At 38.2% G+C, this 14,781-nt stretch overlaps 1 protein-coding gene across 9 annotated transcripts in view; it reads left to right on the top strand.

The window, feature by feature from the left end:
- LOC121387359 (myosin light chain kinase, smooth muscle-like) overlaps positions 1 to 14,781 on the top strand; it is a 165,584-nt gene that overhangs the window by 15,950 nt on the left and 134,853 nt on the right. For 8 of the 9 annotated variants that reach the window (XM_041518417.1, XM_041518416.1, XM_041518418.1 and 5 more), the window contains exon 12: positions 3,794 to 3,847. The exons of the other annotated variant lie outside the window; for it this stretch is intronic. In XM_041518417.1, the coding sequence (XP_041374351.1) occupies positions 3,794 to 3,847 (54 nt within the window). The remainder of the gene's footprint in view (positions 1 to 3,793; positions 3,848 to 14,781) is intronic. 9 annotated transcript variants of the gene reach the window in all.

Below are 14,781 nucleotides of genomic sequence, written 5' to 3' on the forward strand. Positions count from 1 at the left end.
TAGGCTTGTGAAGACTCTAGGTTGAGTTATATAGGGAGAATGCAGGGACGTAGCTAGTGGGGGGGGGCAAGGGGAGCAGTCCCCCCATCCACTTCCAGAAAAAATTATAAAAACTTAAAGAAATTTCTCTTCATAACTGTTTAAGGAGTTTTAGACTATTAACTACTCAGTTATCCCCCCCAAACAAAAAATCCTAGCTACGGCCCTGGAATGGGTGTTGGGTGAGGTTGGTGGGGGTGGGGGCATAAAATAAAATTAAAATACTAAGCTGCCATGGGTCTTGATACTGCTGATAGTGTTGCAGTTATTAACACCACAAAATATCAGCCCATTAGTTGGAACATTAGTTTGTTTGTGGTTGTGTTGCTTACAGAACATAACTCAACAACAAAGTCAACTAACAGCCACTAGGTGGTTTTTGAAAGTCAGTAATTATCCCTAGCTGAACATAAAATGGCACAGATTTCATGCAAACTGTTGTTTTGTTCACATGTTGGTTACGCATCTTTAACTTAATTCAAACTGCCAATTGGTTAATGTTGTGAACTAGTAAGTTCTGAAATTAAAAGTTGCCAACTTCATAAAATAACTAATATCAATGAAAGTTTGAGGTAATTGATTTGGTTAATTAAGCAGATATAATTCATGTAAACCGAACAATCTATTACCTAGGTAAAAATAATGTAAACCAAGTTTTGATTACCTAAAATATTGCTCCTTAGAACCCCCATGTGTTAGTTAGTGTAAATACTTTTACACTTTATCTGATCACACCATCTACACTAGCAATTAGTGACAGAAATTGGAAACCTTCCAACTATAACCACCTATGTGTAGTTGACTTTATTGTTGGTTTGTGTACTGTGTGTGATTTTGCTACTTTTGTGTGACCAAGTGTTTCAGATTAAAAAATGAAGATATTTCTGTGATAAACTGCCCTCATCAAGAAGAAAAAAATAATGTTTTTTCTTTTTACAGTTGAAAATTATATACTATACATGTAAAACCAATAACTTAGCTTGATATAATGACGAGGGGTAAAAATACACGGGTTTCAAGGGGATGTAAAACCAATAACTTAGCTTGATATAATGACGAGGGGTAAAAATACACGGGTTTCAAGGGATGTAAAACCAATAACTTAGCTTGATATAATGACGAGGGGTAAAAATACACGGGTTTCAAGGGGATGTAAAACCAATAACTTAGCTTGATATAATGACGAGGGGTAAAAATACACGGGTTTCAAGGGGATGTAAAACCAATAACTTAGCTTGATATAATGACGAGGGGTAAAAATACACGGGTTTCAAGGGGATGTAAAACCAATAACTTAGCTTGATATAATGACGAGGGGTAAAAATACACGGGTTTCAAGGGGATGTAAAACCAATAACTTAGCTTGATATAATGACGAGGGGTAAAAATACACGGGTTTCAAGGGGATGTAAAACCAATAACTTAGCTTGATATAATGACGAGGGGTAAAAATACACGGGTTTCAAGGGGATGTAAAACCAATAACTTAGCTTGATATAATGACGAGGGGTAAAAATACACGGGTTTCAAGGGGATGTAAAACCAATAACTTAGCTTGATATAATGACGAGGGGTAAAAATACACAGGTTTCAAGGGGATGTAAAACCAATAACTTAGCTTGATGTAATGACAAGGGGTAAAAATACTGTACACAAGTTTCAAGGGGCAAACGTTTTACAATATTAGGTTGCTGATGTCACAGATTTTTTGTCAGTACACACATTGTGTTTTGCGGGTGGAGTTTTTTTCACTTAATGTGGTAAACTTGAGTTTTTCATCAGCACATGAAAAACCATCTCATATCGTACATCATATCATGTGCATGGCTTGTACACATTGTAATTTCTTTTTACTTCATACTCCATATAACATCAGAAACAGCAACAAGAGATAAACAGTTCTGAAGTTTGAAACACAAGATAAATGTAAATATTTCAGTGGCAAAATATAGTACTAGTATTTTGAATTTATTTCTTGAATCATTTACTTTTTATTTGCCATTTAAATTTTTTAATTTATAAGTTCTGAATTAAAATACATGAGTGTCAGCAGGGAATGCATGATATCTGGAGTAGGGATGGGGGGGGTGGGGGTGGGGGGTGCTGACGCCTTATTTTTATCTTTATTTATATAGAATAGGCAAACAAACACCAAACATTTTCATCCTCAAGCTACAATTGCACAGACCCACACCACCACCCACCGAGGGAAGGATTTAGGTCAGTCGGTTGAATGTTCGCTTGAGTTGCTTGTGTCGCAGGATCGAACCACCTCAGTGGATCCATTCAACTGACTGGATTTTTTTCTTATTCCAACCAGTGCACCACAACTGGTCAAAGGGCATGGTACATGTATGTGCTTTCCTGTTTGTGGGAATTTGCATATAAAATATCCCCCGATCGCCACCTACGACAAATTTCAGTTGTATTGATCGGGACGGCGGGGGAGGGGATAATATTGGGGGCAATTTAGATTGGTGTACAGAATTACAATGTACATGTATAAAGGTCAGTTTATATAATATCTTTCAAGCACAATGTATAAAGGCCATTAAAGGTCAGTTTATATACCATTCAATAAGTAAGCAGTTATTATTCAGTTCACGACTGTGATGTTTGGTATATTCGGGTTTGCTTGACAGATGCATAATGTATTACCGACATCAAATATAACCCAGAAAACACAAAACAATACATTCACGAGATAAACAGTGTGTTTTATTTACAAGTATAAACAAGGCCAGCAAGCTAGGTCACCGAGTTTAACCGATCACATTTTATTTCAAGTTCTTTCAGAGATCATCATTAGATTACCTGTATTTTTGCTGCTATTTCACCTGAACATGCAACTCCCTCGTTTCCAGTTGCTTTGTTGTATTGTTTGTAAAATCCTGTTTTGGCCTGGATAGGTGTGTTTTCCTTTTGTTGATTCCACTGTTTGCTGCTTTAACTGTACAAAAATAAGTTCCTTTAATTCAGCTGTTTTCCCAATTCCTAATATCTTGAGCTACGGTATTTGTTTACAAAAGTACTTGCCACATAAATTTATTTTGGAGGTATTTGAGGAGTCGTATATAGTTATTTAACATTACATTTTGACCTGAATGAATTAAAAAAATTATTATTGGATATCTTGTTATGTACATGTAGGTTGGTTTATGGTAGGATTTTGTTTTGTTTTGTTTTATTTTATTTTTATTTTATTTTTTGTTTTGTAGGGTATTTTTTTTAATGTTTTTTAATTATTTGTTATTGGATTGTTTTTGGGTGGGGTTTGTTTTTGGGTTTTTTAGGGGGGGGGTGAGTAGCTGGGATTGTTTGTTTTTGTTAAAGGGGAAGGCGTTTTAACCTTAATAAATAATAAAATAAAAAATAAAAACCACCTTGGAAACTTTTAATGAAATGTAATTGATATGGTTTTTATGGTAGAATTTTTTAAAGGTGGGGCAAGATGTTATCTACATTGTACCTCCTATGTTGAATTAGTGTTTAAATTATTGAGAGTTCTTAAAAATATTTACAAAGATCTGAGCTCTTGTTATTCCAAATTGTAACCAAATTAAGAACTATTAATCATGCATATTAATGCTGTTATTCATGCATATTTATGCTGTTATTCATGCATATTTATGCTTTTATTCATGCATGCATGTACTTGTGCACTATTTAAATTTTGTTGAACAGCAATACCTTGCCTTGTCTTGTTTTTGTTTTTCCCTATGTTTCACCTTTGACCTTGTTGCAATTTTCCCAGATTACCGCTGTTCTTTCGACTCCACCTCCTCCACCACTTCCTCCACCGATCCTGGTAAGCAATTTTTTGCATGATTTTCTCATACAGTACACAACCCACCAATAAAGTCAACCACCCACCCATAGTTGGTTTCTTACAGTTGGAATTATCCCATGTATTATGCGCACTTTTTTTCCAGAAAATACAGGTTAAAAAATGCACTGTACATAGCAATAGAAAAAATATTTTTGAAAAATGTCCAGTGATAACCCATGAAAAATGCAAAATAAATCTACAAAATTATCCATACCTCACCAAAAAGTGCACAAAAATGACAAAACTGGACTTCTTCTGTTTTTTAAATTATTACCAAGAAGGATGACATAAAACAGTCATTTTGGTGTTGTGGTGATCAATTTGCCATATAACAAAATGTCCATAGTAAATGTTTTTTTCATACCTATTTTCCCTTGTTTTTTTTTGTTTTTTAGAATGTAATAGAAAAAAAAAAACTTTTAAAATCTTTAAAAGAAACATTCTAACTGGTCAGTTATTCCTGGTTGACTTTATTGTTGGTTTGCATTCTGTATCACCATATAACTCATTTATTTTGTGTTTCATATGCTACATGTATACTGATTACAGAAGTACAAAAAAATATATACTTTTTATCTATCAACGTATTAATAAATGTAGGCTCTCTAAAGCACCTGACTTAGCTTTGTTTCAGCTCATCATTCTATTATATAGTGACATTGTAGTTTTGGGGTTTTAAACTACATTACATATGTGACTATTCCAGCATATAGTAACACATTGTGATGCATTCCTTTACTAATGTGCTTTTACCTCTCATGTCATTATTCAACAATGGTGACATTAATGTGTTGGTTTTTCTTTACTAATGTGCTTTTATACATATATCACATTGTTATTCTATCATAGTGACAAAATGTGTTTCTTTACTAATGTGCTTTTATTTTACATGTCATTATTCAACAATAGTGACAAAATATGTAATGTTTCTTGACTAATGTGCTTTTATTTTACATGTCATTATTCAACAATAGTGACAAAATATGTTATGTTTCTTGACTAATGTGCTTTTATTTTACATGTCATTATTCAACAATAGTGACAAAATATGTTATGTTTCTTGACTAATGTGCTTTTACTTTACTTTATTAATGTTCTTTTGCTTCACATAATACTTTATTCAACCACAATGGCAAAATAAAATGTATTTCTTTACTAACATGCTTTACTTCTTGTCATTATGCAACAATCTTGATAAAACATGTGTTTTGACTAATGTGTTTTTTACTTTGAATATGTTGTTGTTTCTGCCATAATGAATTACGATTACCATTTCTTTAAATACTAATATTCTTTTAATTCGTTTATTACTTATTCAAGGTGACAAAATGTGTATCGTTACTAATGTGCTTTTACTTCACACATGTTACAATTCAAATATTGTGACAAAATGTGTTTCTCAACTAATGTGCTTTTGCCTCACACATGTCACAATTTGACCATTGTAACAAAATGTGTTTCTTTACTGTTGTGCTTTCATGTCACAATTCAACCATTGTGACAAAATATGTTTCTTTACTAATGTGCTTTTACCTCATACATATCACAATTCGACCATTGTGACAAAATGTGTTTCTTTACTAATGTGCTTTTACCTCATACATGTCACAATTCGACCATTGTGACAAAATGTGTTTCTTTACCAATGTGCTTTTACCTCACAAATATCACAATTCGACCATTGTGACAAAATGTGTTTCTTTACTAATGTGCTTTTACCTCATACATATCACAATTCGACCATTGTGACAAAATGTGTTTCTTTACTAATGTGCTTTTACCTCACATATTTCAACCACAGTGACAAAACTTGATGATTACTTTGTACCATACAGTAACAAAACTTAATGATTACTTTGTACCATATAATGACAAAACTTGATGATTACTTTGTACCATATAGTGACAAAACTTGATGATTACTTTGTACCATATAGTGACAAAATGTGATGATTACTTTGTACCATACAGTAACAAAACTTGATGATTACTTTGTACCATATAATGACAAAACTTGATGATTACTTTGTACCATATAGTGACAAAACTTGATGATTTCTTTGTACCATATAGTGACAAAACTTGATGATTACTTTGTACTATACAGTGACAAAACTTGATGATTACTTTGTACCATATAGTGACAAAACTTGATGATTTCTTTGTACCATATAGTGACAAAACTTGATGATTACTTTGTACCATACAGTGACAAAACTTGATGATTACTTTGTTTCTTTAAACCCTCTTGGTAGACCCATTCTTTAATTGGGGTTTTCCCCATCTAAACCAGTTTTCCCCATATAAACCAGTTTCCCAAGACTGGTATATCAAAAGTTGTGAAATGTGCTGTCCTGTATATGGGAAATTGCATATGAAAGACATCTTGCTGCTTTGTCAATAGGAGTAACATATGTGGCAGCAGCAAATTCCCTGTCTTTGAGAGATTCCCTCTTTTTGAGAGATTCCCTCTCTTTGAGAGATTCTATCTCTGAGAAATTCCCTCTCTTTGAGAGATTCCATCTCTTTGAGAAATTCCCTCTCTTTGAGAAATTCTCTCTGAGAAATGTCCTCTCTTTGAGAGATTCCCTCTTTTTTAGAAATTCTCTCTTTGAGAGATTCTGTCTCTTTGAGAGATTCCCTCTCTTTGAGAGATTCCCTCTTTTTGAGAAATTCTCTCTTTGAGAGATTCCGTCTTTTTGAGAAATTCCCTCTCTTAGAAATTCTCTCTGAGAAATTCCCTCTTTTTGAGAGATTCCCTCTTTTTGAGAGATTCCCTCTCTTTGAGAAATTTCCTCTCTTTGAGAGATTATCTCTCTTTGAAGGAGGTGTGGGACATAGTTCAGTGGTAAAGCACTTGCCTGATGCATTGTCGATCTGGGATCAATCCCCATCGGTGGACATGTTGGGTTATTTCTCGTTCCAGCCATGTACCACGACTGGTATATCAAAGGCTGTGGTATGTGCTATCCTGTTTGTGGGATGGTGCATATGAGAGATCCATTGCTACTAATGGAAAAATGAAGTGGGTTTCCTCTCTAAGACTATACATCAGAATTACTCAATGTTTGACACCCAATAGCCGATGATTAATAAATCAATGTGATCTAGTGGTGTCGTTAAAGTTAAACAAAACAAACTTTCCCTTTCTTTGAAATGTTGAAATAACCGATGACATATCCAGTTTAAAAAGTTTGAGTGTTTGGTCGTATTTGTTGTCAAACAGACTTTAGCCAGTATGTTTTTCTTCTGCGACATGACCATTCATCTGCTGTGTAAATTAGGTCACTACCAGAGCGATGTCTGCTGTGTAAACTGAATTATTAACAGTATCATATGGAAGCCGACACTCGCAACTCCTTTAAACTTTACACAGCTTCATACTCATCTGTAACTGTTGATTCTAGTCGAATGTCACACAATCTACATGCATAGTCCATACTCATCTGTAACTGTTGATTCTAGTCGAATGTCACACAATCTACATGCATAGTCCATACTCATCTGTAACTGTTGATTCTAGTCGAATGTCACACAATCTACATGCATAGTCCATACTCATCTGTAACTGTTGATTCTAGTCGAATGTCACACAATCTACATGCATAGTCCATACTCATCTGTAACTGTTGATTCTAGTCGAATGTCACACAATCTACATGCATAGTCCATACCATCCTCCTACAGAAATGTTTTTTTCTAAATAATTTCAGTTTTGTTTGACATAAGAAGAAAAGTAAAAATGTTTTGGAAATAACATAAATATACCATTTTTGTGTCCGATTTAGAAAACAATAAGCTCAGAAATAAATAACTTGTAGTAAATTCCATAGCATGAAAAAAGCCGTTCCCCGTGGGACAGACTGTAGACTGTGTCGAAATGACCAGTTATAAGTCATCAGGTAGCTGTATTTTAAAGGTGCAGACCCTAGTTTCAACCTGTGAAAATGGATACTAAGTTTGGTTAACCTACAAACTTGAACACATTTGGATAAAGATACAATAGGGTGAAACACGAGTCTGTGATGTTAAAACTGGGAAATATCCTTTTAAAAATAGAATAGATCTCACCTCCGTAACCTTTACTTCTCAGAGATACGTGCATTTTTTAAATGCATTTTATGGTATTAAAAACACTAGGATGAGCAGAAACACTTCGGATGTATGGAAATGGATAATCTAAAACAATTATCAAACATGGCTCTAATAGTGAAAAATATGCTGTAATGTTTAAAAACTAGGGTCTGTCCCTTTAAAAATTCTTGAAAATTCATTCCTTTTTCTTAAAGACTTTAATCAAAGCAAATGGTGAAATACCCAAATATCACACACTGTTTCAAATATGTATGTTATTTGATATTGCTGTGATACTGATAGAAAGAATGGCATTTTCTCCTTAGAACAGATTCTCTCTGACATGTGTCCAATCTCGTAGGATTAATTGTCTTGTGTAGAAAACAGAGAAGGAAGTGTGGAGATAAGATATCAGTTGGATTGGCGGTCAACTGTTCTGTTGTCCACTTCCCTAGGTATGGCTGTACCAGTTTGAAATAGTCTGAGTCACTGATGTTGTATTTGGTTAGTGCTTGGATGAGTACCATGGGGGGGGGGAAGAAGACTGGTTGGAGGATGGATGGATGGATGGGTGGGTGGGTGGGTGGGTGGATGGATGGATGGACAGATGGATGGATGGACATGCACACAGACATACACAGACACACACACACACACACACACACAGACAGACACATACACACACACATACAGACACCCACCCACATACATACACACACACAACACACACACACAGACAGACACACACACACACAGACAGACACACACACACACACACACACAGAACAGACACACACACACAGAACACACACACACAGAACACACACAGACACACACACACACACATACACACACACACACACACACACACACACACACACACACACACACACACATAGACAGACACACACACAGACAGACACACACACACAGAACACACACAGACAGACACACACACACACACACACGGACACACACACATACACAGGCACTCACACACACACACACACAGAACACACACAGACAGACACACACACACACACACACACGGACACACACACATACACAGGCACTCACACACATAAAAGAAAATGAAAATGCCACCTGGTAGATTTAAGTCCCTGTTGTGATGATGAGGTTAATAATACTGTTGATAGTTATTATTATATCTCCGAGTTTATTCTTTCTGTTTGTATAGTAAACCTTTGTAAACTATACTGAACAAGAGAAAAGCAATCCAGTTAATGATTAGTTTATAAGTAGAATAGGTTTATTTCATTACAAACACTCAATTGTGTGAAAATATAAAATGTAGGGATGGGATATAGCCCATTGGTAAAGCACTCACTTGATGCATGGCAGGTCTGAGATTGATCCCGTCGGTGGGCCCATTGGGCTATTTCTCTTTTCAGCCAGTGCACCACAACTGGTATATCAAAGGCCGTGGTATTTACTATCCTGTCTGTGGGATGGTGCATATAAAAGATCCCTTGTTACTAATGGAAAACTTCCTGTCCTGTACCGAGGAGCCGGCCGAGGTTGGCACCTGTGCCCAGGACAGGCGTGTGCTACAACAGCTAGTTCTGAATGAGCACATTAAACACTCTGACCTGAATGGAAAAATGTAGCGGGTTTCGTCTCTGAGACTATATGTCAAAATAACCAAATATTTGACATCCAATAGCCGATGATTAATAAATCAATGTGCTCTAGTGGTGTCATTAAACAAAGCAAATTTAATTATTATTTTTTATTTTATAAAAGGTATATGAACCTGTAATTCTCCTGAATCTCACTATGTGTTATTTCCTCTTTTTTTAAAAAACTAAACTTTAAGGGACATACCCTAGTTTTTAAACACTAAGGCAAATTATTTACTATTATAGCCATTTTTGATAACTGAAATCATACTTTACTTAGATTTTATGGTTTAGATTATCCATTTCCGTACATTTGAAGTGTTTTTGGCCATCCTGGTGTTTTTAATATCACAAAATGCATTTCTCATATTTTTAAAAACACACGTGCGTCTGAGAAGTAACAGTTATGGAGTCAAGTTTTAGTCTATTTTTAGAGGGTATTTCACCATTTCAAAGTCACAGACTCATGTTTCACTCAGTTGAAATTTATTCCAATGTGTTACAGGTTTGTAGATTAACTAAACGTAGTGTTAATTTTCACTGGTTGAAACTAGGGTCTGTCCCTTTAACTAAACTTAGTGTTAATTTTCACGGGTTGAAACTAGGTTCTGTCCCTTTAACTAAACTTAGTGTTAATTTTCACCAGTTGCAACTAGGTTCTGTCCCTTTAACTAAACTGAGTGTTAATTTTCATGGGTTGAAACTAGGGTCTGTCCCTTTAACTAAACTGAGTGTTAACTTTCACCGGTTGAAACTAGGGTGTGTCTCTTTAACTAAACTGAGTGTTAATTTTCACCGGTTGAAACTAGGGTCTGTCCCTTTAACTAAACTTAGTGTTAATTTTCACGAGTTGAAACTAAGGTGTGTCCCTTTGATATAACAGCTGAAAATTAGATTTACGTTTCTTTTGGTGCTGACTATATTACTCAATACAAGTTCATTGCCTTTCCCAGATTCCAAGTTTTTAATAACCTTTATGGAGATTGCTTCTTGTTCGGCATACTAAATCCTTTATTGAAAGTTTATTGCTGTCTCTGGGTCTGGTATAATTTACTACCACCAAGCTTATGTAACAGATACCGCACACCTACATTACGACTGCTTGTTAGGCAGGAAGAGGCTTTGTATACATGCATATATTGCCAGTTTATTGTGTTCGGTTCGTATAAAAAAAAAATTGGCACACGATTTTATTGAATTTCAGTTTAGTTGTCTGATATATCCTGGGCTTGGTCCAATCAATGCAGAATTTTTGCTACATATATTTTCAATTTATTGTGTTTTGTTCAAGTGATTTTTTTTTTCTTTCTTGATTTTTTTTTTCTTTTCTTGATTTTTCTTTCTTTTCTTTTTTTTTTTTTTTTTCCTTTTTTTTTTTTTTTTTTTTACTGCTGCACATGTGTTATTGAATTTCAATTTAGTTGTCTAATATTTCCAGCCTGAGCAAGGTCCAATTAATTCTGCCCTATGTGTAATGAGTTATATAGATTATTCTGCAGTACAGTTCAGCATAAAGGCAGTGTTAGATAAAGCAGCATCTGTGTAATGTGCTATATATATTGAACAACGAAATAAATGCAAACATTTTAATATTTTGTTACTGGCTTCAGTGGTTTCGTGGTTAAGCCATCGGACATCAGGCTGGTGGGTACAGGGTTTGCAGCCCGGTACCAGCTTCGGTGGTGTTGTGGTTAAGCCATCGGATATCAGGCTGGTGGGTACAGGGTTTGCAGCCCGGTATCGGCCTTCATGGTGTCGTGGTTAAGCCATCGGATATCAGGCTGGTGGGTACAGGGTTTGCAGCCCGGTACCAGCTTCGGTGGTGTTGTGGTTAAGCCATCGGATATCAGGCTGGTGGGTACAGGGTTTGCAGCCCGGTATCGGCCTTCATGGTGTCGTGGTTAAGCCATCGGATATCAGGCTGGTGGGTACAGGGTTTGCAGCCCGGTACCAGCTTCGGTGGTGTTGTGGTTAAGCCATCGGATATCAGGCTGGTGGGTACAGGGTTCGCAGCCCGGTATCGGCCTTCATGGTGTCGTGGTTAAGCCATTGGATATCAGGCTGGTGGGTACAGGGTTTGCAGCCCGGTACCGGCTTCGGTGGTGTTGTGGTTAAGCCATCGGATATCAGGCTGGTGGGTACAGGGTTTGCAGCCCGGTACCGGCTTCGGTGGTGTTGTGGTTAAGCCATCGGACATCAGGCTGGTGGGTACAGGGTTCACAGCCCGGTACCGGCTTCGGTGGTATTGTGGTTAAGCCATCGGATATCAGGCTGGTGGGTACAGGGTTTGCAGCCCGGTACCGGCTTCGGTGGTGTTGTGGTTAAGCCATTGGATATCAGGCTGGTGGGTACAGGGTTTGCAGCCCGGTACCGGCTTCGGTGGTGTTGTGGTTAAGCCATCGGATATCAGGCTGGTGGGTACAGGGTTTGCAGCCCGGTACCGGCTTCGGTGGTGTTGTGGTTAAGCCATCGGACATCAGGCTGGTGGGTACAGGGTTTGCAGCCCGGTACCGGCTTCAGTGGTGTTGTGGTTAAGCCATCGGATATCAGGCTGGTGGGTACAGGGTTTGCAGCCCGGTACCGGCTTCGGTGGTGTTGTGGTTAAGCCATTGGATATCAGGCTGGTGGGTACAGGGTTTGCAGCTTGGTACCGGCTTCGGTGGTGTTGTGGTTAAGCCATCGGATATCAGGCTGGTGGGTACAGGGTTTGCAGCCCAGTACCGGCTTCGGTGGTGTTGTGGTTAAGCCATCGGACATCAGGCTGGTGGGTACAGGGTTTGCAGCCCGGTACCGGCTTCGGTGGTGTTGTGGTTAAGCCATCGGATATCAGGCTGGTGGGTACAGGGTTTTCAGCCCGGTACCGGCTTCGGTGGTGTTGTGGTTAAGCCATTGGATATCAGGCTGGTGGGTACAGGGTTTGCAGCTTGGTACCGGCTTCGGTGGTGTTGTGGTTAAGCCATCGGATATCAGGCTGGTGGGTACAGGGTTTGCAGCCCGGTACCGGCTTCGGTGGTGTTGTGGTTAAGCCATCGGACATCAGGCTGGTGGGTACAGGGTTTGCAGCCCGGTACCGGCTTCGGTGGTGTTGTGGTTAAGCCATTGGATATCAGGCTGGTGGGTACAGGGTTTGCAGCTTGGTACCGGCTTCGGTGGTGTTGTGGTTAAGCCATCGGACATCAGGCTGGTGGGTACAGGGTTTGCAGCCCGGTACCGGCTTCGGTGGTGTTGTGGTTAAGCCATCGGACATCAGGCTGGTGGGTACAGGGTTTGCAGCCCGGTACCGGCTTCGGTGGTGTTGTGGTTAAGCCATCGGACATCAGGCTGGTGGGTACAGGGTTTGCAGCCCGGTACCGGCTTCGGTGGTGTTGTGGTTAAGCCATCGGACATCAGGCTGGTGGGTACAGGGTTTGCAGCCCGGTATCGGCCTTCATGGTGTCGTGGTTAAGCCATCGGACATTAGGCTGGTGGGTACAGGGTTTGCAGCCCGGTACCGGCTTCGGTGGTGTTGTGGTTAAGCCATCGGACATCAGGCTGGTGGGTACAGGGTTTGCAGCCCGATACCGGCCTTCGTGGTGTCGTGGTTAAGCCATTGGACATAACGTTGGTAGGTACAGAGTTCGCAGCCCGGTACCGGCTCCCACTCAGAGCGAGTTTTAACAATTCAGTGTGTAGGTGTAAGACCACTACACCCTCTTGTCTCTCACTAACAACTAACCCACTGTCCTGGACAGACAGCCCAGATAGCTGAGGTGTGTGCCCAGGACAGCATGCTTGAACCTTAATTGGATATAAGCACGGAAATAAGTTGAAATGAAATGAATTAATATTTTTCTTTTTCATGTTCGAGTTAAATGTCAAATAGACACAAGGAGGGTGTAAAATATTCACCAGAGATTGATAATTTTAATAACAAAAAACCCTATTGGAATTCAAACTGAATAATTTTAAATAAATTAAAGAAAACTTAAAGTTATAGTTGCATTTCTTTTGTTGCTCTATATAGATTTGTCTGTGGTATTGTTTGTTATAACGACTGTGTTAGACACAGACGTAAAATCATTGTCAATCATAAATGTCATCCAACTATTGCATTGTACATGTAGGTTGGTTATTTATAATATTGTAAAACAGTAATACAAGCTCAGTTGGTAGGTGTTTAGTTTGGAGGATCGAACCCCATTGGTAGCCCCATTCTCTGATGCCCCCCCCCATCAGTAATACACCCCCACTCATCAGTAATACCCCCCCCCTCATCAGTTATACAAACTCAGTTGGTAGGTGTTTAGTTTGGAGGTGGTAGACCCATTCTCTGATGGTCCCATCCATCCCAACTAATGTTATCAAAGGGTATGGTATGTGCTGTCTTGTCAGTACAAAAGTGCTACTAATGGAAAAATGTGAAGACTACTTGTCAAAATGACCAAATGTTTGACATCCAATAGCTGATGGTTAATACATCAATGTGCTCTAGTGGTGTAGTTAACAAAAACACTTTAACGTTATACTATGTTGTAAAATACTTTACTGTGTTCGGGAACATTCACAATAATTAATATGAACATTTTCATGAGTATTTACAATGGGGGTGAGGAGGATAATACTAGCATACACTTTAAAAAAAAAAAAAAAAAAAAAAAAAAAAAAAAAAACATTGATTAAAATGTTCTTTACAAAACTAACATTTTATATATACTTGTATAAGATAGTAGCAAAAACAATAATAAACAGTCAGGAAGATGGAGACAGACAGAGATTTGTCATGACCTGACCACTGTGTAGGTAAATTCCCATGTTAAAAAAAACATCTGAAAAAGATTTATTAATAATCTTCTCCTCACCTTGTTGAGCTGCGTATTTGTAAACAGTCTGGAAAACGAGGCCACAACAAGGTTATCCGAACTCCATCAGTGTCATCGGTGTCACCTTAACATGTGGAAAGATGTCTGCTTCCAGGGATAAATTATAATTCCAGTCTATTTATTCATTCATGGGGAGGGGTGGGACATAATCCAGTGATAAAGCTTTTGCTTGATGCGCGGTCAGTCTGGGATCGATCCCCGTTGGTGGGCCCATTGGGCTATTTCTCATTCATGGGGAGGGGTGGGATGTAGCCCAATGGTAAAGCTTTTGCTTGATGCGCGGTCGGTCTGGGATTGATCACCATCAGACGAGTGCTTTACCACTAGGCACATACCACAG

Source organism: Gigantopelta aegis, chromosome 13, assembly GCF_016097555.1.
Source record: "Gigantopelta aegis isolate Gae_Host chromosome 13, Gae_host_genome, whole genome shotgun sequence".
Lineage (NCBI taxonomy): Eukaryota > Metazoa > Mollusca > Gastropoda > Neomphalida > Peltospiridae > Gigantopelta > Gigantopelta aegis.